At 49.7% G+C, this 23174-nt stretch overlaps 1 protein-coding gene across 13 annotated transcripts in view; it reads right to left on the bottom strand.

Annotated features, from left to right (window-relative positions):
• EXOG (exo/endonuclease G) overlaps positions 1–23174 on the bottom strand; it is a 52281-nt gene that overhangs the window by 6159 nt on the left and 22948 nt on the right. For 5 of the 13 annotated variants that reach the window (XM_072941012.1, XM_072941013.1, XM_072941014.1 and 2 more), the window contains exons 6-9: positions 13244–17341; positions 2868–3047; positions 2031–2120; positions 423–627 (exon numbers count right to left, since the gene is read on the bottom strand). In XM_072941012.1, the coding sequence (XP_072797113.1) occupies positions 16880–17341 (462 nt within the window). In that variant the 3' untranslated portion in view covers positions 423–627; positions 2031–2120; positions 2868–3047; positions 13244–16879. Of the gene's footprint in view, positions 1–422; positions 628–1343; positions 1541–2030; positions 2121–2867; positions 3048–13243; positions 17342–23174 lie in introns of all 13 variants that reach the window. The other 8 variants (XM_072941015.1, XM_072941016.1, XM_072941019.1 and 5 more) reach the window with 8 other exon arrangements.

The following is a 23174-nucleotide window of genomic DNA, read 5'->3' as shown; positions in this document are numbered from 1 at the left end:
TGGATCAGTGGGGACCATCTTCCCTAGCCCTGCATGAAACCCAGCCTGATCCTGGGGCTTTTCCACTCCATCTTGGGTAAAACAGCAGCCTTCAACTGCTCTTGTTGGAAATACAATCCTAGCCTCACCCTGAGGGTGTCCAGTCCCATGACAGTTGGAGACCAGGGGGGTGGATGGCTACAAGGGACTCAGATGGGCATCTTCCAGCTCCCTGGAGACACCCTGCTGCCCCACCCCCGCAGTTTCCTCCACCCAGGAGGTGCATTCTCTTGGGTGCTTCATGACCCCTTCCTTTGCCCAAGGGGACCTAGGGGTCCACCCCCAACCTCTTCCTGCCAAGCCCCTGGGCCCTCCTGGGGGCCCCGCTGTGGTGGCTCACACAGGCCCTCTGCCCACTGCCTCTGGTCCATGGACGCACTCACCCCATCCTTGCTGGCGTGCGGCCTGGCCCCAGCAGCAGGGTGTTCGACGGCCACCACCACAGCAGCTGGCCCAGGATCCTCCTTCCGGGTCCCAGAGCTGAAGTCAGGCCCAGTCACTGGTCCACTTGAGCTTTCTCAGGCCCAGCAAGGCCCAGTCCTCTGTGTCCAAGCTCTCCAAGAAGGCACTGGAATGCCCTCAGCAGGCCTAGGTTAGAAAGTGGCACCCTTTAGACACAGGCCCTCCCCAAGGAGAACGGCACAAGGTCCTAGAAACAACTCAAGACAGTTCTCTCCAAGAAGCCTGCTCACTGCCTCCCTCAGCCCTCTGCTCTCTTGGACCCCTTTTCATATCCTTGGCGTGACTATGGGGTCCCAATAAACCACTGCATATGGAAAACACATGGTTTGGCATCCTGAAACCCTTGGCATTGGACCTGGTCAAAATTGGGGCAGACAGTCCATACTAACGTCCTGTGACACTTGTTCAATCGTCTCTCCCAAACAGGGCTTTTCAAGGGGCAGGCCATGTCCCAGTCTAGTGGGCCATAACTAGCTTTTTAAAAGATATCAGAATTTAGAATAGCAGCGTATGCTCTGTGCTAAGGATGTGCTGTTTTGTGGAACTATTGTTTCAGATATACATAGAAACCTTGGGTGAGTGCCTGTGTGTACACTGCGCGGTGAAGGAAAATACACTTCGTACTAGAAATCCCAGCGAAGAGTGAAAACAACATGAGGACAGGGTCCAAGTCTGCCTTACTCAGCACTGCAGCCGGGGCCTCGCTCAGCAGCCGGCACGTGGCAGTGGGAGGTGTGAGGGGAGGGGAGGCTACAGCTGTAAGCGGTGAAGGGGCCAGGCCTCCCCCCGACAAGCCCCCGGTCACTGCCACTCTGTCTGGGTCAGCACGGCGGCTTCCCTACCTTTCTGGAAGCCAAGACCTGGGGTCTGGGCCCCTTGTGTGGGGCCTTCCCTGGCTGCGTGAGGGGGCCTGGGAGGTAGCAGGCTCATCTGGAGGGGGCACGTGTGGGCCTTGAGGTCACTACGATGCCGCAGCTGTCACCGGACCACTCCGGGGTGAGGCTGGGGTCCAGGCTCCAGGAGGGTCAGATGCCAGCTCCTGTGTCAGAGGGAAGGCATGTGGCCCTGGAGGGATCTCAACCCTTGGCAGGGAGAGATGCTCCCAAACAGACGTCAGCTCTCACCCTCGGCCACAGCCCTAGCAGCTTGCAGCCCTGTGCCAGCGGCCCTTCCACCTCAGCCCTAATGACCACGAGACTCTGCCCAGGAGCTGGGAGGGGCAGACAGCTCAGGCCTCGCTCCTACAGGCAGAGACAGAGCAGGCACGACCAAGAGCTAGGAGACGCCAAAGGCCTCTGCCGATGGGCTGGGGAAGCCGCAGGACTGGTGTCTCCTGCCTGCACCCCTTCCAGGGTCGGAGCCCACTGACCCGTGTGCTGCCCACAGGTCTGACAACTGGGGAAGGCCAGGCCGGGCCGGCCTGCTCACACCACGCTCTCCAGCCTCCACCCTGGTGCCTGGCACAGGTACAAGCCCGGAAATGTTAGCACAAGAGACACCCCATCAACCCCGCTGTCTGCTGGGCTCACCTGGACCCCTTCTTGCATTTGCATCCTTCCTGTCCTCTGAGGCCCAGTCCCTTTTCTCACCAGCAATCCCATCTTCCACGCTTCGTTGTCCTGGAAGGAAGTCAGACACAGAGCCATGTGATATCCTCCCCTGCATGGAGAGGCACATGCAGATTCACACACGTTCATAGTCAAGGCACAGAAACCAGGGTCCGTGTCAGGGAGGGTGCACAGCGTGACCACAGGGAGACACCTGAAATCCCAGGAATGAGTGAACCTCAGGCTTCCTGTCCCAACCCCCCAAGCCCCCAGGGACAGAGGCAGGCAGGCCAGGGGTGGGGGCCGAGAGACTTCATTCAGAAATGATACCCAAAGGTTGGTAGCTGCCAAGCTCTACCCGGGGGGAATCCAGAGAGACCCCAGCAGCCCCACACTCTTGCGGGTGTCCCAAATCAGCCTGAATGGCAGGGGCCAGGGCCGGGCCAGCCCAAGCCCAGCACGTATAATGACCACCCTGACAGGCACTTCCTCCCACGCCAGCTCACAGGGCTGGCATTCAGGGGCAGCTGCCAGGCACCTGCTGCCGGACAGAAAAGCCCCATCACCCCAGCCTTTGCGGAGAGACAGGCCGGCTCGAATTCCAGAAAGGCGTGCAAGTCGAAGCAGAGCTGCCCTCCCGGATGTGGGCTGACAGGCCGGCGGTATGTCCTGTCCTCCCGCCCCACTCCGTGCTGGCCTCGGGGTGCAGAGCCTCGGGAGCGGGGGCCGGCATTAGGCGCAACTGACCAAGGAGCTGAGCTGGCCGCCAGTACTGCTCTTGGAGCCGTGTCTCCTGGGGACCATCTGTCTGTCACTCACCCTCTCAGGCTGCACCCCCTCTTCCTGGACGGCCGGGGACCAGGCTGCTTCTGCGTGCAAGGCTGTGGGAGGCATCGCAAGGATGGTGGAGGACGGAGAGGGCTTGACCAAGTGGCGAGGCTGGCTCAACAGAGATAATTGGGCCTCCAGTATCCTGTATCAATCCATCACATTTATAGTCTTCTCTCCAGACAGGAGACAAGGAGGAAATGACAAAAGCCAATAAAGCCAATAAATAAAGGGTAATGGAATAACCAGTATGTGCAGCCCATCCCCTGAGCCCCAGAGGCAGAGCAGAGCTGAGCCCCTCCCTCCTGTCTCTGTCTTGACTTCAGCCACAGGACCCAGGGGACAGGTAAAATGGGTCAACAGCCCCCATGGGGTTGCCCAGCTGGAGCTCCAGCTGCTCTGGCCAAAAACCTTAACATCATCCCTGCCTCCTCTCTCTCCCACACACCCCGCATCCAATCCAATCCAGCAGGAAATCCTGTTGGCTCTGCCTTCAAAACATAACCCAAGTCCAACCACTTCTCAGCAGCTCCACGGCTGCCATGCTGGTCTGAGCCACCATTGCCTCTTGCCTGGATTCTTACAGAGGCCCCCCAGCTGGCCCTTGCCCCAGACCATTCCTGACACAGCGGCCAATGGGGTCTCTCAGGCAGCAAGCTGGCTCATGCCTTGGCTCCATACAGAGCCCCCAGTGGCCCCCGGTGCACTCACAGGGCAGCCTGAGAGCCTGAGCCCTCTGCAGCCCCTCTGATGCACCCGCTCCCAGAGCCAGTCTGCACCCATCACCAGCCCTAGAGCCACACTGGCTCCTTGCTGGTTCCTGCTCAGGCTGCACATGCTTCGCCTTAGGACTTCAGCACTGGTTGTTCCCTCTGCCTGCCACACACTTCCCCTAGAGGGCCGCAAGGCTCCCCTCTGTCCTGATACACTTTAGCAATGAGGCAACAATGACCATCATGTTTTCTACCCTCTCCAGCCCCCCTGTTTCTATACTTAATTCAGGTTCAGTGGGGTGTAATTTATATATAACAATACTCACTCTTTTTAAATGCAGTGTGGAGAGTTGTGACAAATGTATAAGCAGTTCAGCCACCACCAAAAGGAAGCACGCTCTTCACACCCACTGTCACCTCTGTTTGTGGGCAGCCCCACCAGCCACTAGCCCAGACTCTCTCAGCACCTCAGCCCCACCTCAGTGCCGCCCTCAGCAACCCCTTGTGGCCAGGCTCTGGCCACAGAGCACCCCCATGCCAATTTCTCTAGCTCCTGTGCCCAAGCTGAAGACCACCAGCCCCACGTGTCTGCCTCGTGCCAGCCCTGCCCGCTGTGAGAGCACCCTCTCAGCCTCCTGCGGACACTGACCTCTGCAGGATGAGTAAACACGGAGCAGTGAGGCCCCGGCCTGGCCGTCAGAGTTGACGGCAGTGGTAACTCCCCAGGAGTGAGTGGCAGGATGCCCCAGGGCCAAAGGGGTCCCGTTCCTCACTCTCTCCCTCCAAATGATGTTAGCCTACACACAGGACTAGCTGGGGAAACTGAGGCACCTGTCCATTCTTCCTTTAGCAAACATGCATTGAACTTCTCCCAGATTCTGGAGTTATAATGACGAGAAAAAACAAACAAGGTCCCTGCCCTCATGTAACTCAGCTATGTTGGGGAGACAGATATTAACCTCAAAATCCACAAACCAGGGCTCTTTATAATCACAAAACTTTGGGTTGTTGGGGTGGAGCACAAAGTGCAGTAAGAGTACCCAGGGGACGGGACCAGAGAAGACCTGCTGAAGATGTGGCGTTTTTGTTGACTGAGGTGGGCGTTTCCAGGCAGACGGAAGAGCAGATGGGAAGGTCCTGAGGTAGAAGGGCCGTGGCCCATTCCCGAAGGGACAGATAGCCGGTGTGACTGGAGGTGGATTGAGGTGGGGGCCAGGAAAGGGGTTTGGACATGACCCTGGGGCACCAGGGGGCTCCAAAGAGGTGCACTGTTCTATATGCTTTTTATTATCGTGGGAGGGGCACGCAGTAATACTATACTTTAGAACGATCCCACCTCTTGCTCTGAGGGAAAGGGCTGTGGGGGACAAGAAGGGGTGAGGGGAAGCAGGTCAGGTGGCCTCTGTAGGGAGAGATGATAGGGACTTGGACTAGGCTGGGGGCGGTGGAGAGTGAGAAATTTGGGAGCTGTTTTTAGATGCAAAGTTGGGAGACAGAACACCCAAGGATGGGTGAGGAGGCTCCTCTGGTCTCTGACTAGGACAGTGAGGAAGATGCCACAAGAGGCAAGAGGCCTCCTTAGGTCACCTCCTGCCCCAAAGAGCACTTGGCAAGCAGGAAGGATGATTCACTGACGGCCTGTTCTCTTTAAGAATTAATTCTCCACTATGGGAAACAGTACGGAGGTTCCCTAAAAAACTAAAATTAGAGTTACCATATGATCCAGCAATCCCACTCCTGGACATATGTTTGGAAAAGACGGAAACTCTAATTCAAAAAGACACATGCACCCCAATGTTCACAACAGCACTAATCACAATAGCCAAGATGTAGAAACAACCTAAGTGCCCATCAACAGATGAACGGATAAAGAAAATGTGGTATATACACACAATGGAATACTACTCAGCCATAAAAAATAATGCCATTTGCAGCAACATGGATGGACCTAGAGATTACCTAAGTGAAGTCAGTCACACAGAGAAACACAAATATCTTATGACATCACATAAATGTGGAATCTCAAAAAATAATACAAATAAACTTATTTACAGACTCACAGATACAGAAAACAAACCTATGGTTACAAAAGGGGAAAACGGGTGGGTAGGGATAAATTAAGAGTTGAGATTAACAGATACACACTACTATACATAAAATAATTAAGCAACAAGGACCTACTATATAGCACAGGAAACTACTGAATATCTTGTAATAACCTATAATGGAATGTAATCTTAAAAAAAACTATGTATACACACATATATAACTGAATCACTTTGCTGTACACCTGAAACTCACACAACACTGTAAATCAACTATACTTCCATTAAAAGAAAAAATTAATTCTAGGCCCATCTCCCCTCAGCCTGTCTCCCATGTCTACCACAGGCAGCATGAGCTCCAGAAAATAATAAGTTTCCCGTGTCTGCTTGAGGCATTGCACCCATGTGGCCGGTGCTGGGGACAACACTGGCTTTTCTGGTGACTGTGAATGTAGCTGTATTAACTGCCCCCAAGCATGGAGCACACAGGTGACCTCCATCAGCTTGTAATGTGTTCTATAAACCAATCAAGAATTTACATGACATAGACAGTCTCTCCTGAGGGAACCTCACAGCCTGCTTGAACTGTTTACAGAACGCAATAGGGTTGGAGCCTGACTGCACTGCCATGTCACTGTTGAGGACACTTGGACACCTCCAAGGGTCCAGCCCAGACTACTAGAAGGCAGTACCGTTCCTCAAGGTCAAGGGAAACCTAGGGGGGAGCACACTGACTCATCTCTAAGTGACAGTCCTGTGCATCAGTCATCACAGTCCCCAGCCGAGAGCACAAGCCCTGCTCAGCACCCCTCAACGGCAGCCGCACCCCACGCTGAAGCCAGCCTTACCCCATGGAACAGAGGAGTCCTTGCTGTGAACCTGCCACCACCCCTCACTCCTGTTATCCCCAAGTTCATTTCAGAAGCCTCTGGCCCGAGGCCTTTCTTGTGGCCACCCCACTCCACCCCAACAACATCCTTCCCTTCACGTCTCAGCTAGTAGTAACTGGATACTGTTTCTTTCCTCCCAGAGGCTCTGGGCTCCTTCTGTAGATTGATGCACTTCCTCCAGGGGCCAGCTGTGCACACCCTCGCAGATCTCAGAGGGAGGAAGCCTTGGATCTAGTCTCACAACAGTTAACTCCAAGTAAGGGCCCAGAGTGACCCACTCACCCTGTATTTGCAGAACTAACAAAGCCAAGCAAGCAAGTGGCCTTCACTGGACTATAGGCATTTTCTTTTTAAGCCACACCTGTCCCTGCTACCTGTGGATGCGTCAAGTCGGCTATACTGGGCCCATAACCCTTCCTGCTGGTCCCCTGAGCTTTGCAGAGGCTTACCTGGAAAGCAGACCTCCCGCAGCGCCCCACCCTTAACCTCAGCACATTCAAACCTCAGTCTGCACATTTTCATGCAGGAAAAAGGAACACTTCCAGGTGGAAATCTTCCAAATGTGTCTTCCCCAATCACCTTGTCAGCAGATTGCTCTAAGCAAAACTTTCTTGTAAATTATCTTTGCCTTTGACTGTTCACACACAAAGGTCACATAGTTGTCTGCCTCTGATATCACACACGTAGCTGGGGAAACGATTTCAGAGGTTCCCACAGCTGGAATCTCCAAAGGAATTCTGACCAAGAAAGGGGACATGAGGTCACAATGAAGAGGGAAAGAAGGACAGAGAAGGCGGGGAGGACTGAGCGAGCTAGAACGGGGGCGGGGGCTCCATCCAGGTGGTCGTGCTTCTTTCCCCCTCACATCTCCAAGCTGCAGTTTCTCTGGTGCTGCCCCCACCATCACGCCAAGTGAACAGATAATAAAGTGGTCAACTGGAAGCAGTAACACAGCAATATAATCAGCACACATGGCACCCACATCCTGGTTTCTGAATATCGTTCTCCATTAAAAGGAAACAGGACTCCTTAGTGAAATGGCTGACTCACTGCTAGAGCAGAGCAAAGACAAGATGAGCCCTGGAACATCTTGTTGTCCCAGAAAGTTAGACTGATGTCAAAAGACACGGGGGCCAGTCTGAACGGGCCAGCGATGGAGTAGAAAATCATCAACGGATTAAATCGGATAAAAGTCTAATGAGGAACATAGTCTCAAAGTATCCCTCACAATTGCTTTTTAACTGCAAAGAGAAAACAGCAAGTGTACAGTGGGGGAATCAGGTGCACACCCCCGGAACCAAGTGGTCAAAGACACACCTCCAACAAATGGGAAAATGGACACTGTGCCTCCGCACGTGGTACTGAGAGAGATGCAACGTCACCTCTGTGGTAATCGTCACAAAAATGCATAACCTGAAACTAATGATGAGGAAACAGCAAACAGAATTTGAGCAACATCAATTCTACAAAAGAACTGGCCTGAACGCGTCAAAAATGTCAAGCTCAAGAAATGCAAAGCAAGGCTGAGGAATTCTTCCAGATTAAAGGAGGCTGAAGGGACATGACGACTAAATGCAATAGGCAATTCTGGAACAGGAGAAATAAATAAATACAAAGACAAGATGGAGACAAGTGATGAAGTTTGAATACGAACTGTGGTGGGGATAACAGTATTATACCAAATGTTAAGTTTTCTCATTTTGTTACCTGGACTGGTTTTGTAAAAGAACACCCTTGTCTTATCAATATACTCTCAAGTATTTAGGAGTAAAAAGGCATGATGTCTTCAAGTTACTCTCAAGTGACTCAGAGAAATATACGTGTGTATGTGTCTGTATGCGACGTACAGTACAGAACACTGAGTATATTATACACACACATGTAGGCTGAGAGAGGATTACAAAATATAAACAACTGGTGAATCTGCATAAAGGATATGTGGGAATTGCTTACAAATTTTAAGTCTGAAATTGTATTAAAATGAAATTTACATAAATAATAATGGCCAACAACTACATGGTCCTTACTCTGTGCAGGCTTCATTCCAATGCCTTACATGTAGTAACTCACTTGATACTTGCAAGAGTCCTACAAGGCATGTGGTCCTCTTACAGATGGGGAAACTGAGGCACAGAGCAGTTAGGCAACTGGCCCCCACCTTTTAGCTCGTAAGATGGTAGAGAGGGGATGGGATCCCAGGTCAACCTGCCTGGCTCCAGAGTCTGTGCCCTTAGCCAGTGCACCCTGCACCCTGATGCCTCACAAGCCGTGCAGAGGCTGAGAACAGAAGTCACGGACAGGAACGCACACAAGGATGCACACTCACACCCTTACACCCAAACGCCCAGGTGGGCTGCCTGATGCACAATTGCAGCCTGAGAATCAGGACAATCTTCAACTCTGAACACATTAGAGCCTCTGAGGAAGCAGAAAGAAGTTTCAAGTTGAGTGCACCTGAGGTCTGGGAGCGAAGACTCTCCTCCCTGGAGGTTCCCTGCAGCCTCGGGCTGGACTATTTGCCTCCCCTGCCCTCTCCTGAGAGCTCCAAGCTCTGTTTCTCTTCTTCCCGGTCTACTCTTTACATGTTGCCTCCAAGCCCACAAACCCAGAAATTAAGGCGGGGTTCCCAGCCTTGCCTGCTGCTGGTGAACAGGGGCTGGGGCCTCAGAGGAAAGGACGTGGGCCCCAAAGGAGCAGTGGCCCCAAAGCCAGAGCTGAGGGGGGAATGCCTCAAAGCCGACGGCTGCAGGGACTGGAGGAGACGGGGTGAGGGGAGACCAGAGGACCAGCGCTGAGGTGGGTCAAGTGGTAAGCAGTGGGAGGGCCAGGCCCCAGCCCCACAGTCACCACAAGAGCAGCCCGGTGGGGCGGCCATCCTCCTCAGCTCTTCTCCAGAAAGGACTGAGGGCGGTCTGCTCCCTACACCCCTGAGGCTGAGCCTCACAGGCAGAGAGTCCAAGCCAGGGGCTGAGTGTCAGGGAGGATGCCGGGCAGGTTGGTCCCGTCCAGTCTGGCAGGGAAATGGGGGTGGGGGAGGAAGACGCTGACGTCTGGATTCAGAAGTGGAGTGGACCCCCGCCACCCCCTCCCCGCCGAAGGGCCTGTCACAAGGCAGCCGTGGCTCACACCCGCTTATCAGGGCTGGGGTGTGGAGAGGGTGTCGCGGACGGGAGATAGGGCTGGGACAGGGCTGTCCACACCGGCCTGCTCTGCCTCCCTCATTCACACCTCCTCAGAGGCCCCTCAGCCCACTTATGCCCCGCAGCCTCCAGGCCGCCCCAGCATGCCTCCCCGGCAAACCACCCTGCAGGCTGCCCTGGTGAAGGGGGGCTCTGCCCTGGACAAGGAGAACACGGAACAGGGAGGGACCCTGGAGACCAGCCCAACCTCATGTTACAGATAAAGGACTAGGCGGAAGGGGACGGTGCAAGAATGCTTAGGAGCAGAGCTAGGCTCTCACCTCGACCAGAGCACGGACAGGTTTGAGCCTCAGCCTGGGAGGCCAGAGGCAGGGTCCCAGAGCCACAGTGAAGAGTGAGGGGCACACTTATCCCCCAGGAGCGCCAGTCTGTTCAAGCTTCAACCTCATGCGGCAAGAGGACACCAACATCATACTGTCCTGGACTCCACTGACCTCGGGTGAGAGCCAAGGTCTCGGCCTGAGTCTGAATGACAGCGAAGGCGAGAGGTTAAAGGCTCCCCAGGAAGTGCAGGGCAGAGAGGGAGAGCAGACTCAGAGCACTCAAGCAGGAGGCGGGGAGAAGTCGGGGCCCATCGTGGGTGGTGGGAACTAAGACACTGTCCTGCCCGTGGCCTAAGGAGGCAGTCGGGCCCCAGCGGTGCCAAGGCCTCAGGGGTGCTAGGGAGGCCTGGCAAACCCAAGGCCACTGCCTGCCACTGTCCCACCCCCACAGCCTAGAAGACACCTGGGCAGAAAGGACCCCCAGCATCACCAGAGGCAGGATTGCTCATCCTGTGCCTTGGAGGAACTGGGGCTGGGAGGGAGAGGACAGAAATAGTTCCGAGGTCCTGGCTGGGAGCAGGGGAGAAGGGAGGGTTCCACACCTGCACACAGCTGGAGATCGCATTGAACTCTGCTTCCCCCAGGGCCACACACATAAAAGCCCTTGCTCAGCACACCCTGACTGGCACCTCCTTGCTCCCATCTACCCGCCAGGATAGGCAGCCTCAGACCAGAAGCCAGACCCCATGTAGCCTGATGCAGGGTGACGGGGGAAACGCGCCCTGGGAACTGCAGCCCACTGGACGGGGAAGCAGCGCTCAGCACCCAGGACTCAGCCCACACACAGGGCCCTGATCCGGGCCACGCCCAGCGGCCTGCCTACAAGCACACAACTACTACAGACCAATGCAAGCGCCTTCCTGCCTCCTCTGAGAAATCTTCCCCAGCCATTCTCACCGCCCGCTGGTCAATCTGGTCCCACCAGCCAGGCCCTAGTCCCCAGTCTACCTGGGTCTCTCACAGGGACGATGAGCACACTGGGACTCAAGCAGGGTATGCTCAACATTTCTGACTGCTGGTGACTCCAAAACACTTTCTGGGCACGTGCAATTTGTACAGCTCTCTGGAGGCCCCAGAAAAGAGCCAACTTCGTTATCTGCCTGCCTCCAAGAAGATAGCAGGCCTGGTCCAGCTAAGGTGAGTAAATGACGAATGACCGAACCACAGAGCAAAGTAAAATAACTGCAAAAGCCTTGGGAGTGGAGGGCGAATATAAGACTGGGAGCTCAAAAACCTTCCTAAGTTTTACAACTGGAGTTTTAGCATCCTCATTTGTGAAATAGGATGAACAGCAGCTACTGAAATGGCATACTGAGTAAGCGCTGATGTGAATGCATTCTGCAATGAGCAAAGTGCTGATGTAGCCAGAAGCTGTTGGCAACACATCATCAGCCTCAGGACGGGGAGACAGAGCTGCTTCCACGTGGTCCAGTGTAGCCCATTCCAAGGTCAGGCCTGTCCATCACCTTCTCAGGATGGGATGACCTTCATCAGTCACTGTCCTAGTCTGCTCGGCCTGCTAACAGACTGGGTGCCTTGTAAACAGAAATGTATTTCTCACAGTCCTGGAGGTGGAGCAGTCTAAGATCAAGGTGCCGGCAGATGTGGTGCCTGGTGAGGTCCTGCTTTCTGACTCAGCCATCTCTCCACAGTGTCTCCCATAACAGCAGGGCCTAGAGAGCTCTCTGGGGTTCTCCTATAAGGGCCCTAATCCCATTCCTGAGGGCGGAGCTGATCACCTCCCAAAGGCCCCACCTCCTAACACCATCACACTGGGGAATCAGGTTTCAACATGTGAATTTTGCAGGGACACAAACGCTGTCTACAGCATCACTGATAATCATTCCCAAGGACTCAGTGATGGGCTACCATTAAGGACTTGCATATCTTGTTCAATCCTCAACCTGAAGCAATTCTCCAATGAAGACATACAAATGGCCAACAGGCACATGAAAAAATGCTCAGGATCGCTAATTATCAGAGAAATGCAAGTCAAAACTACAAGGAGGTATCACCTCACACCAATCAGGATAGCCATCATTCAAAAGTTCACAAATGACAAATGCTGGAGACACTGTGGAGAAAAGGAAACCCTCCTACAATGCTGGCGGGAATGCAGTTTGGTGCAGCCATTATGGCAAACAGTATGGAGATTCCTCAAAAACTAAAAATAGACTTACCATATGATCCAGCAATTCCACTCTTGGGCATATATCCAGAGGGAACTTTAATTCAAAAAGACACATGCACCCCAATGTTCACAGCAGCACTATATACAATAGCCAAGACGTAGAAGCAAGCTACACGTCCACTGACAGATGACTGGATAAAAAAGTAGTGGTATATTTATACAATGGAATACTACTCAGCCATAAAGAATACAATAATGCCATTTGCAGCAACACGGATGGACCTAGAGATCATCATTCTAAGAGAGGTCAGAAAGAGAAAGAAAGAAAAATACCATATGATATCACTCATATATGGAATCAAAAAAAAAAAGGAAAAAAAGGACACTAGTGAACTCATCTATAAAACAGAAACAGACTCGCAGACATAGTAAACAATCTAATGGTTATCGGGGAAAGGGGGTAGGAAGGGATAAATTTGGGAGTTTGAGATTTACAAATGTTAGCCAGTATATATAAAAAAAGATTTTAAAAAAGTTTCTACCGTATAGCATAGGGAACTATATTCAATATCTTATAATAATAACCTTTAATGAAAAAATATGAAAATATATGTATATACATGACTGGGACACTGTGCTGTACACCAGAAATTGACACATTGTAACTGACTACACTTCAATTAAAAAAAAAATCCTCAACCTGTTCCCAAATGAAAAACCTGATTCAGAAGGATGAAGTCAGTTGCCCAAGGCTGCCCAACTGGTAAGTGGGAAGATGGGCTGGGGAGCCAAGTGTGCTCCCCACACACTGCAGGTGCCCAAAGTGCTGGCCCAGCCACACTGAGTGCACCCAGAGGTGCAGTGGGCAATCTCCCTGTCCCAGAGTGACTCATGGGCAAACTGTCACGGAGACCTATTTCTGCATTATGCAACCAACTGAGTGTTTGCTTTTTAAAGACACAGAAGTGAACTTAAGTTCTGAAAATATCAGAGCACATTTTTATCAAATGAAACTTGTTGGGTGAGTATGTGAAACAGGTTGCCACGTAAAACGAATTTTCTTACCAAAGGGACCTTCCTTGGCTCTGTCTCCTTCAATGTTTTTAACGGACACGTTGAAGGCTTGTTTATCCAATCTGCAATCTCAAAGCTGGGAGGCATAGCGAACATGTCAGATGGCCAAGTCAGGATCAAAAAGAATGTGAACTCTCTTGAAGATGGGTAGAAACTGTAATAAAATGGAATCTTAACAGTTGGGCATACATGTAATGTCACATTTGTGTTCCAGAAATTGACTGTGTAAGCACATGATGGGAAAGTGATTTGACAGACGATCATGTGGAAAAGACCTCAAGCCACTAGTTGGAGCAAGTTGCACGTGAACCAAAGGTACAGTGAGTAAAGTGGGGTGTCAATCCCCCGACTCAGTTCGGCACTGCTAACACCTCATCCTGAAGGTTTTGCCCAGACGTGGCCACTACACCAAGAGGGCCTGTAAAGTCATGGTGAAGGGTCTGAAACCCATGAAAGTCTGAGCAGGCAATGAGATGCCCCGACGTCCTCAGGGGCTTTTCTCTACGAGATTCTCAGGTGGAAGCAGGTGCCAGCCCGTTCTGTGCAGCCCGGAATGGCCATCAGCTCCGGTCACTGAGAGGCAGGAGGTACAGGGAAGGTTTCAGTTACTGTTACAAAGCTCTGCTACCAAGAAAACTGGCCACCTGGGGGCCCAAAGGGATGGAAGAAAGTTCTCCCTTGATACTCACAAGCTCAAGCTCCAAGACCACCTAACTGTCAGAGGGCTCCTGTCTCGGGGAAGGAGACATGATCGCTGGGGGAGGGTGGAGGCAGAGTAGGGCGCAGTCTGGTTCCAAATCCTGGCTGATCACCAGAATCGCCAGTGTTGCTTGTTTAGAAAATATAGATTCCAGCTTCACATCAGATCCACTCAATCAAAATCCTGAGATTCGTGATGTTGACGCTAATGACTTTTATGGACTCACGAGGGTGAAGCCAGGGAACACAGGTGACATGCCAATATTAGGGGTCATTCCAAGAGGAGGGCTGCAGGCCGAGCCCAGCTCTGCTGGGAGCCACTCCTTCGAGATCAGACTCTGTCTCTCCTGCTGGGCTCTATTCCAAGTCCTGAAGGAGGGAGGAGGGAAGGGGGTTTTCTGTTGTTTGAAGATCGAGGCACGAGGGCAGAAACACTAGCAGGTATTTAAGGGGCTCGCTCACCCATCCTACGTTTGCTGCCGGTGTACGTCCACCTTGCCGAATATAGTATTGGTGAAACAGTCTCAATCCAGAAACCAAAAGCCTAAAGTCGCAAAATAAAGATGAAATAAAGATGTCACTGTGGGTGGAGAGATATCAGGGAGTGAGCCCCTCACCCCAGAGGGGGCTCCCAGCAGAAGCAGGCTGGCCCCCCTTCCTCAGCAGCCTTCCCTCAGCCCAGTCAAACCAGGGATCCCGTGAGTGTAAAGACAGCGAAGGCAGAGGCCCGGGTGCAGCGCGACGAAGCAGCAGGACCCAGCGAGGGACCGAATGGATGGTGATTTGCTCAGGTTTGGTCACAAGGTGCTTCTTTCATCAGACGGACACACTTGATGCAGGGGAGAGGCCCAGGGACCTGTGCATCTGAGTCGAAACATTCAACGTCCCCGGAGGAGAGGCTGCAGTGATCCGATCCAGAGGAAAATTTTGAGCTGCACCAGTATTTACATCATAAAGTTTGTTTTGGAAGGACTCGCTGGAAGCACTGAGGTGACGGTTCAAGCATCACAGCTGCACACCAACGAAAACAAGGACTGCGAGCTGCATTTTTTAATTATAAGTAGTTACCTCTATTTTTCACAATGACCAAGTAGCATTTTTCATGGGAACTAAAAACATGTAAGACACTTTAATTTATTGATCTAAAAATCAAGATTCTCTACCACCCAGGTGGAGAGGCAGGACTGAGAACAGCCAGGAACAGCCCCAAGGAAGCTGGGAATTGAGGTCAGGAGAGAGAGCGCAGAGTGACAGGCTGGGGGACAGCGGATGGGGGCGCCCCTCTAGAGGGGGGTGGTCACCCAGGACTTCTCCCCAGGAGCCACCCCTCAGGCTCCCGGAAAAACACCCAGACCCCACCATCGCCTCTCCAACAAGGAGAGCAAGTAAGAGATTTTTTGGTCACAGTGACATTTGGGCTCCTTCTCCCTGAGAAGAAAAAGCAAATGCAGAACAGTTTGATAAAACAAAATCCTATGAATCAGGCTACAGTGTTCTGACCCCCAACTTCTTTCTTGTTTACCCAAATAAAGCAGAACGAAGTCAGTCATCATCATCTTACCTTTATCTTAAAGTCTTGGCATTTCTGTTAGAGAGAAACACAAAAACACCAACAAAAATGGTTCCAGTGATACCACCTGGCAAGACAACTGTGACCCGACACATTTGGACAGGTTGCTACACCCTCACTGAAGGTATTTTACTGCCTATACTCATGGCAGCCCACAAAAGGATTCCGTGTAAACCCAAATCTAGAGACCTGGCTCAGAAAGCAGCCGCCGCCTGCCGCAGAGATACCCGTCTGGGCCCAACCACCTGCCCCGCGCCGTCCAAGGGGACATGCAGGTACAAAGGCAGCAGAACCACGAGCCGGTGGACCTGCAGGCGCAGATCCGGCTTAGGTGCCTTCATCTCTGGAACAAAAAGCTCCTCTAGAAAGCAAAGAACACATCAATTCACCGCCATCTGGTCACTAGAAGAACTGCGTTTCTCAGGCAAGAAGGGACTCTGATCAACCCCACAGACCCCGGCCTCCATCTTTCAAATACCTTGATTGTTTCTTCCCAAAGAACGAAGGAGGGTTCAAGTCAGAGGACATTAAAGTCCCTTTGGCTCGACGGCAGACAAGAAATCAGACCCCTCTTACCAAGCAGAACCAGGATCACAGACACCCAAGGAAGGATGTCTTTCTGAGTCAAAAGCCTCTGGGTCGGGGAAGATTTTAATGCACTCCCTGCTGTGTGCCTCGTTTCTTATGAGTTACTTCTTTGGGAAGATGAATCTTGGGAGAAATACTTAAGCTCTCTAAGCCCCAAGTTCCTCCTGGGTAAAATGAGAATGGTGGAATTTCCCTCAAGGGCGGCTGTGACATAATACACGCACAGCACTAGCTTCGTCTACAGAACACGCTAAGCGAGCCGGAAACGCAGCTGGTGAGCGCTGCTGTATGACAGAAGAGGAGGGACAGCAGGTCCACGGGAGGAGGACAAGACCCAAAGATTTAATACACGTGATCAGGACAAGGCACAGACGATATCTAGAAGCCATCTCTAAGACCAACCCAAGTCCTAGGGAAAGAAAGCTTACAATACTGAGCTGAGCACATACATCAAAGACACTGCATGATTTGAAGGCAGAAAATGTAACTAACCTTCACACACTACACATCCAGAGCGACACACGCACGGTGTCATCTTGTTAACCGGACACAAGACCAGCCCGCCACCTGCAGGTGTTACAGTTCCCTTATATAATCAGTTCCCATGTCAAATAAAATACTAAGCAAAAACTTTCACCTCTTTTACCTTTGAGGGGAAAAATTCAGTCTTAAATTTAGAATTCCATCATTGTAAAGCAAAGCCACTAAGGTACAGCAGTCTGAAGTGGCCACGACCGCGGCCTGACAGATGTCACACTTTTGAGATGTGACTAAGATGGCTTTCTCTCCAGGACTCCTGACTGCTCCTGAGCTTTGAGTTCTTCCAGTTTCTTCTCGTAGCGACTCATGAAGTAATCATCGGGGTCAACCCCCGCATTCCTCAAATTCTCCATGACCTTTTCCAGCCTGAGCACCGATCGGGCTCCCTCAATCTTTCTTGTGCTCAGGTACAGAGTGAACTCCCGGAAATCCAGGAGCTTACAGGTGTCCACGGAGCAGATGTTCCTGATGTCACTAGTTCTATCCAAATGTGGGAAGAACACCAGCCCTGACCACTTCTCCAGGTCCTGAAGGCTCACCTGGAATTCACTTAGTTGGGGCTGGAAGCCAATGGCTTCATTGGGCACCACAAAGGCCCCTAGTGCCAGGGGTTCAGCAGACTCCCGGCTTCTGCGCGCCAGGATCACCTTATAAAGGTGGGAGGGGACTGCCACGTTGTCCTCACCGATCACCTGAAAACAAAGCAGCCACATCAGTGATGCTAATTTGCACTAGTAGTTCCCAAATTTCTCCTGAAAAGACTTTTAGATGCACTTCTGAAAGTGTACTTCTTAGCTATGTTACTCTGTCCCAAAGAATTTAAACTCAACTGCCAAAGGTAATAATAAACCAAAACCCAGGTTCACAGAGAAAATGAGCATTTAACAGGTAGATTCTGACCACATCCTTTAAGGTAATGCCACCCCAAAGAGCCAGGTCCCACTCTCTACTCTGTTTGTAGGACAAAGTAATGCCACGAGAGAGACCCCAGTTTTTAATGGACAAGAAAGCTGTCATCTTCTCTTTGTCTCATAATCAGAACTTTCGGTGCTCTAAACATTCAAAGGTCAAAACTGCCAGCTTAAGAGCTCCCAGCTCTAGAAATAAAAATATGGCCTTAGTTTCTCAAATTCACTACGGAGCTAAACAAACAGCCTTTCGATCAGCAGCCAGATACACCACATTGGTATTACTATCTCCAGTATCGCCTAGACTGTGGCTCATTTTTTAAATTAAGTTAGGTAAATGTAAATGCTCTTTGCTCAGAGTTTTGCACACCCTTAGGTCTGCTATCAAACACAGAGCTCCTGAATGTGTCGGCAAATCAAACACTTTGGAAAGGTATCCACACAACAAAGAATTCAGAGCCAGGGTCAGGCCTGAAAACAACTTGGTTGCCTATGTAGGTTGGCTGTAATAATGAAATAACACTGTTATGAAACCTTTTCAAATTTCCTTCCAATTGGCTTAAAAGCCATTATCTGTTTTCTGTAAAAGAAAAAACGAACATCCATTTCCTTAATGGTCTCCAGTAAAATGACACAATCCGACTACAATACGCTTGTGGTGCTGCTGCTCCTCCCAGGCCCTTCCTTGGTCAGGCCTCCTCCCCTCCAGACCAAACCCACTGGCTGCGGGAGGCCCCGCCAGGAGCCCAGATAAGGCAGACAGATGAGAGCTATGAAGGATTCTTTCCTGCTTTTCCCAAGCTCCGACCTACACGGCACACAGCCTAGCAACACCGAGGCCTTCTGCTGTCTAACACGCATGGAGGTGCCCCTCCAAGACCAACCGCAGGGCTGCGCGGAAGACCCACCCACAGGAACGATTTCTATAACTAACTGTCTTCAGAAGTTAGTGAAAGCGGTTGGTCGGGGTGTGGCTTAGAGCAGGGTTTATGAAACTGCACAACCTACAGACACAACATCCCCACCACCTCCAAGTCATTTGTGCAGCTGGGAGAATAAACATGCTCTTCAAGACAAAAAAAAACCCAAAACCAAACTGAAGGTGAGCTCTTTGGAAGTCTTCCTCACAAAACAGATGCTAACAACGCAGCTCAGAGGTCCCGTGCCCAGCACTGCTGGAAATACAGAAAGGAACAGGCTCTGAAGTAAAAGCAGTGGGTGCCTCCTCTCAAGAAGCTTCGCATCTAGGGGAGGAGTCAACACCCACAGCTTTCACCGCAGGCAGAATGCGGTGAGATGCCAAGACAGAGCCATCAGCAGCCCTAAGGGGGTGGGTGCAGGGGCAGTCAGGGACCAGAACTGAGGGCACATCTGCGGCTGAGCCATACTTTACGAGGAGGGAAGTTTACATGGGCTTCAGGTGATCCAGGCACTAGCTGGGGAGTCAACAGTTAAGCAGATCCTTGGTGCCACCTGGTGGACATCCGCCATCACTGCAGCACAGGTCTCAGACTCCCAACTCGAAGGAGCCTTCAAGATCAGTCATTTGATTATTCTCTCCTCATCAACAAGGAGTCTAAAAACAAGTAACAATTCTCAAAAATAATGAATTGGCTATGTCCGTGTGCTACCAACCAGGGCTTCTAATCAGCTTCCTTAAATTCCTGCCAAAAGTAAGGAAGCTTGATTGACATTTTAAGATTCATGGCTTTACCTCATGGAAATGTATCATTTCTATTAGATTTTCAAAAACTCTATTACATAGCGAGAGTAGCTCTAATGCCACTTTTGAGAAACCTCACGGACACAGAAATTCCTACTAAGAACCACAAAGTATGACACTTCCACCCAGGACCTTCTCATAGTATTTCAACAAACGGGTAAAATACTATTTTCCTAGAAATCTAGAAATAAAGAGAAAAATGAAAACTTAGCCACTCACTATCTTCTGTGATTCAGTCTGCTTTGTTCTTAGAAAATAAACATCTTTATAATCTGCCTAATATAGGAACCAATCCTATTTGGAAATTCAGAAAACTCATTGTTTCTTCCTTGACTCTAAAACTTAAAAAAAAATTCTGAAATATTTTACGGCTATCTTCTTCTCTGTAGACAACTCGACCTACAGAATAAATTTCTCCCTCTTTTGGGGAACTGGGAAGACTTTCAGAAAATGTTTGCAGAAACGAGGGTACTGAAGCAGCACGGTTCAGCAGATTGAAACCCCAGAGACCCAGTCAAGTCCTGGGGCTTTGCCACTAGGCTGCAAGTCATGTCTGCTGGTATTTTCTTTTTTCATTCATAAAATAGGTAATAACAACCCCCAAGCTGCCTTCTTCATGGAATAGTTATGAAGATACAAAGATATGTTAAAAAAAAAAAGATTTTGGAATCTGCAAGACCTATGCAAAAAGCTATTTTGCAGTGGATGTCATTCAGAAGATAGGAATGTGACTGCTTTGGTACAAAAAGACAGTTCTTCAGAGGATCGGGAGGAAACACAGGATCAAGCAAGATTAGACCAGTTGAAGGCGCACAACAGGGCTTCAGGAGAAAGCAGGTTGGATATATCTGACGCCCCACACAAAGGACTAGAGGGCTTAACATGAACCAAGTCTTTAGTGTCAGTAAATCAGCAATAATCCTTTCCACATAAGATTTTAGGTATAAAAATACAAAGGAAACCCTCGCTGCTGTTAAATTACCAAAAAGCACAAAACTCTTGTCAAGATAGTAACAAAAACTAAAAATCAACTGGGAGGGACTAGAAAATATGACACATACATAACAATCATAAAACTGGCACTCACTTGCAACCTGAAATTAGTTTTCGTATGTGCTGGCCTGAGCTTGCTTCCTTCCAACCAAAAGTCAGAAACGACAATTTGCTCCCCCACCCCACCCCTCAACCCCACACACACAGAGCTGGGCCTTCACGCTGACTCAGCGCCAGAAGAGACTGGTGATAAAACACCCAGGCTGAGCCGGCCACTTGTCACATCATGTGCGCAGCAACCATGCCTTAAATGAAACAGTAAGCAGCACCAGGAGGGAAAAATATGCACCTGCAAGACTCAGACAGACATAAGATATTCGGTTACATTTCCCTGGTTAAGACAGAAAGAGAAACTCCAAAAATAAAACTGGGGAGGGAGGGTATAGCTCAGTGGTAGAGTGCATGTCTAGCATACATGAGGTCTTGGGTTCAATCCCCAGTACCTCCATTTAAAAAAAAGAAAAAAGAAAGAAAATTAAAAAAAAAAAACAAAACCAAAAACCTGTTGGATACATCAAGAGACAAAGCCCTCAAAATAAGGTCATGCCAATCAAGTGAAAGAAAGAAACTATGAGAGTGGGAAAAACAGGGAATCCCCAGCTGAGGGCAGGGGACGAGGAGAGAGGGAGCCCCCAGGAGCGAGGCGGCCACACCCTGGGAGACGGTGCTCCTCACACTGGGTCCCTGCTCCGGGCAATGGGACAAGCACATCTGCCCAGACTGTCAACTCTGCTACTGGGCTACTCAGGAGGGGGGTAAGGAAATATTTAACCAATAAAATAATTTATTTCCATTAAAATAAATAGACATGGAAATGAACAAAAGAATGCCTAAAGATAAAACAGGAGATTTAAAAAAAAAATTACTCCCTGATCACTTCAGCTCCCTGGAGGCCTACTTTCTACTTCCTCCCCCTCTAGGAGTCGGTGCGAGTTTGGAAAATAATGCTGTAGAAGGAAAACACAGACTGTTAAGCACTTCTAACATCACCACCACTACCAAGCTGTAAAATTTGAAGCTCGCTTTTTTGTCAGGTCAATTATAATGTTCAGGCCAGAATCTTCAGGTATGTTTCACTTGTCTGGATTCAATCTCTTCTGGAAACTGGCACATCAGAGAAAGCACATGGATGACCTAAGCTATAATAAAGGGGGTGATTCTGATTAGAGCTGTCAGACGACTCACTTCTGATAAAATCATTGCTACTAAGTTTCCCTAAGGCTCACATGCACTCAAGACCTATGACGCTGTGATTCTTCCCTACATATTCCAACGGACATTTCTGCCTGGCTATAAGGAATCCTCCTCTTGGCCCATTTTCTGTTCTTATTTTTGCATGCTAGCAAATATCACTTGTAACTGCTCTCCATCCACACCGTCTCCTGGCCTTAAGCTTCAGCATACAAAGAGCACAGCAATCCCTTCTCTGTAGACTTTTGAGAGCTTCGAAAAACAATGCTACAAGTGATTGGCAATTCTCACACAAATAGAGACCCGTATATGCACCTCCCCTTTGATAATTAGTAGCGATGTGACTTGGATTTGACCCCTCAAAACCCCCCATTTCCTAACTTATAAAAAGACAACTACTACTTTTTGGTAAGAGCTGTTTGTGAGGACTGACTGGGATACGTGAATAAAGCTGCCTACAAACTGCGTGGTTTATATGGCCCTCGATAAATACCAGTTCATTTGCTTCACTTCCTCCAAAGTATACACGCAAATGCTTCATTACCTAGATAGAAAAGTACATAAACACCCTCATTTTTATTAGCTACATTCTCCTAAAATAAGGTTCAGAGTATAGTTGGATACAAGAAGTAAATACTAAAATGGCTGGATTTAAGAAAACGAAACACTAACGCCTCTCTGAACTGCAACAATAATTGCAAGACATTCCCTTGGAAACAAGAATTCATGATTCAAATACATACTTGTTCCTTGAGAGGAACAGACCCCACTCTAGGGCTGGGCAATGCTGCACCCTTTCCTCAGCACCACCAAAGGACATCGTGCTATCCACAACAGTTTCATTATGAATTGCTACAAAATAACCTGAAATTTTAGCAAGGGACTCAAGATTTCTAACACCTGGTGCCAACTTTCCTTTTTTTTTTTTGTCTCCCCCTCTAATGCACGTGCTCTATCTGTTAGGGAGTCCAACTGTCTGAGGGACTTACTGCTTCTCAGCACCTATCCTGCCGCTTCCTATCTCTCCCCCTCACGAGCTTTGCCTCCCACGTCTGTTTCCCTTTACCAAAACTGCCTAAGTTTATTTGTGTGTGTATGTGGAGGCATACATCTAATATTTTTGGTCCGACTAAATTCTTAAACTAGCAAGCTCTGAGACAATTTTTCCAATTTAACTTACTAAAGGATCATACTTTGCTTTCGCACTAATAGGGACACTGAAGATTTTTAAATTTCAAAATCAACCTAAAATCAAGTCTGATCTGAAAAATAATGCCAAATCTAACAAAAGGTATAAGAGAAATTGTTAGTGAAAAATATAAATACATATAATATACAGAAGTACATGTCACCTTGATATGATTCCAAGAAAGGTGAGAAACTATACACCAGGGATATAGATTCCTATCGACACTCAACTTTACAGACACATACAAAACACAGTTACCTGCTTTCTTTATGAGCAGGGCCTATAAATCTCCTTCTCTAGGAACACTGAAGATGGAGAAAAAAGGCCTTTCCAACAGTGAGCCACTAAAGGCAATAGAATTCATATACTATGTTCTTTGGGGCTCTCCCCACCCATTATAAAAGGCTAAAAATAAATGTGGTGAACACACATGACAGGCTAAACAGCAGACCGAGTACTTA

The sequence above is a fragment of the Vicugna pacos genome, chromosome 17 (genome assembly GCF_048564905.1).
Source record: "Vicugna pacos chromosome 17, VicPac4, whole genome shotgun sequence".
Classification (NCBI taxonomy): Eukaryota; Metazoa; Chordata; class Mammalia; order Artiodactyla; family Camelidae; genus Vicugna; species Vicugna pacos.
The sequence above is the reverse complement of the archived record's forward strand: the minus strand, read 5'-3'. Positions and strand labels throughout refer to the sequence as shown.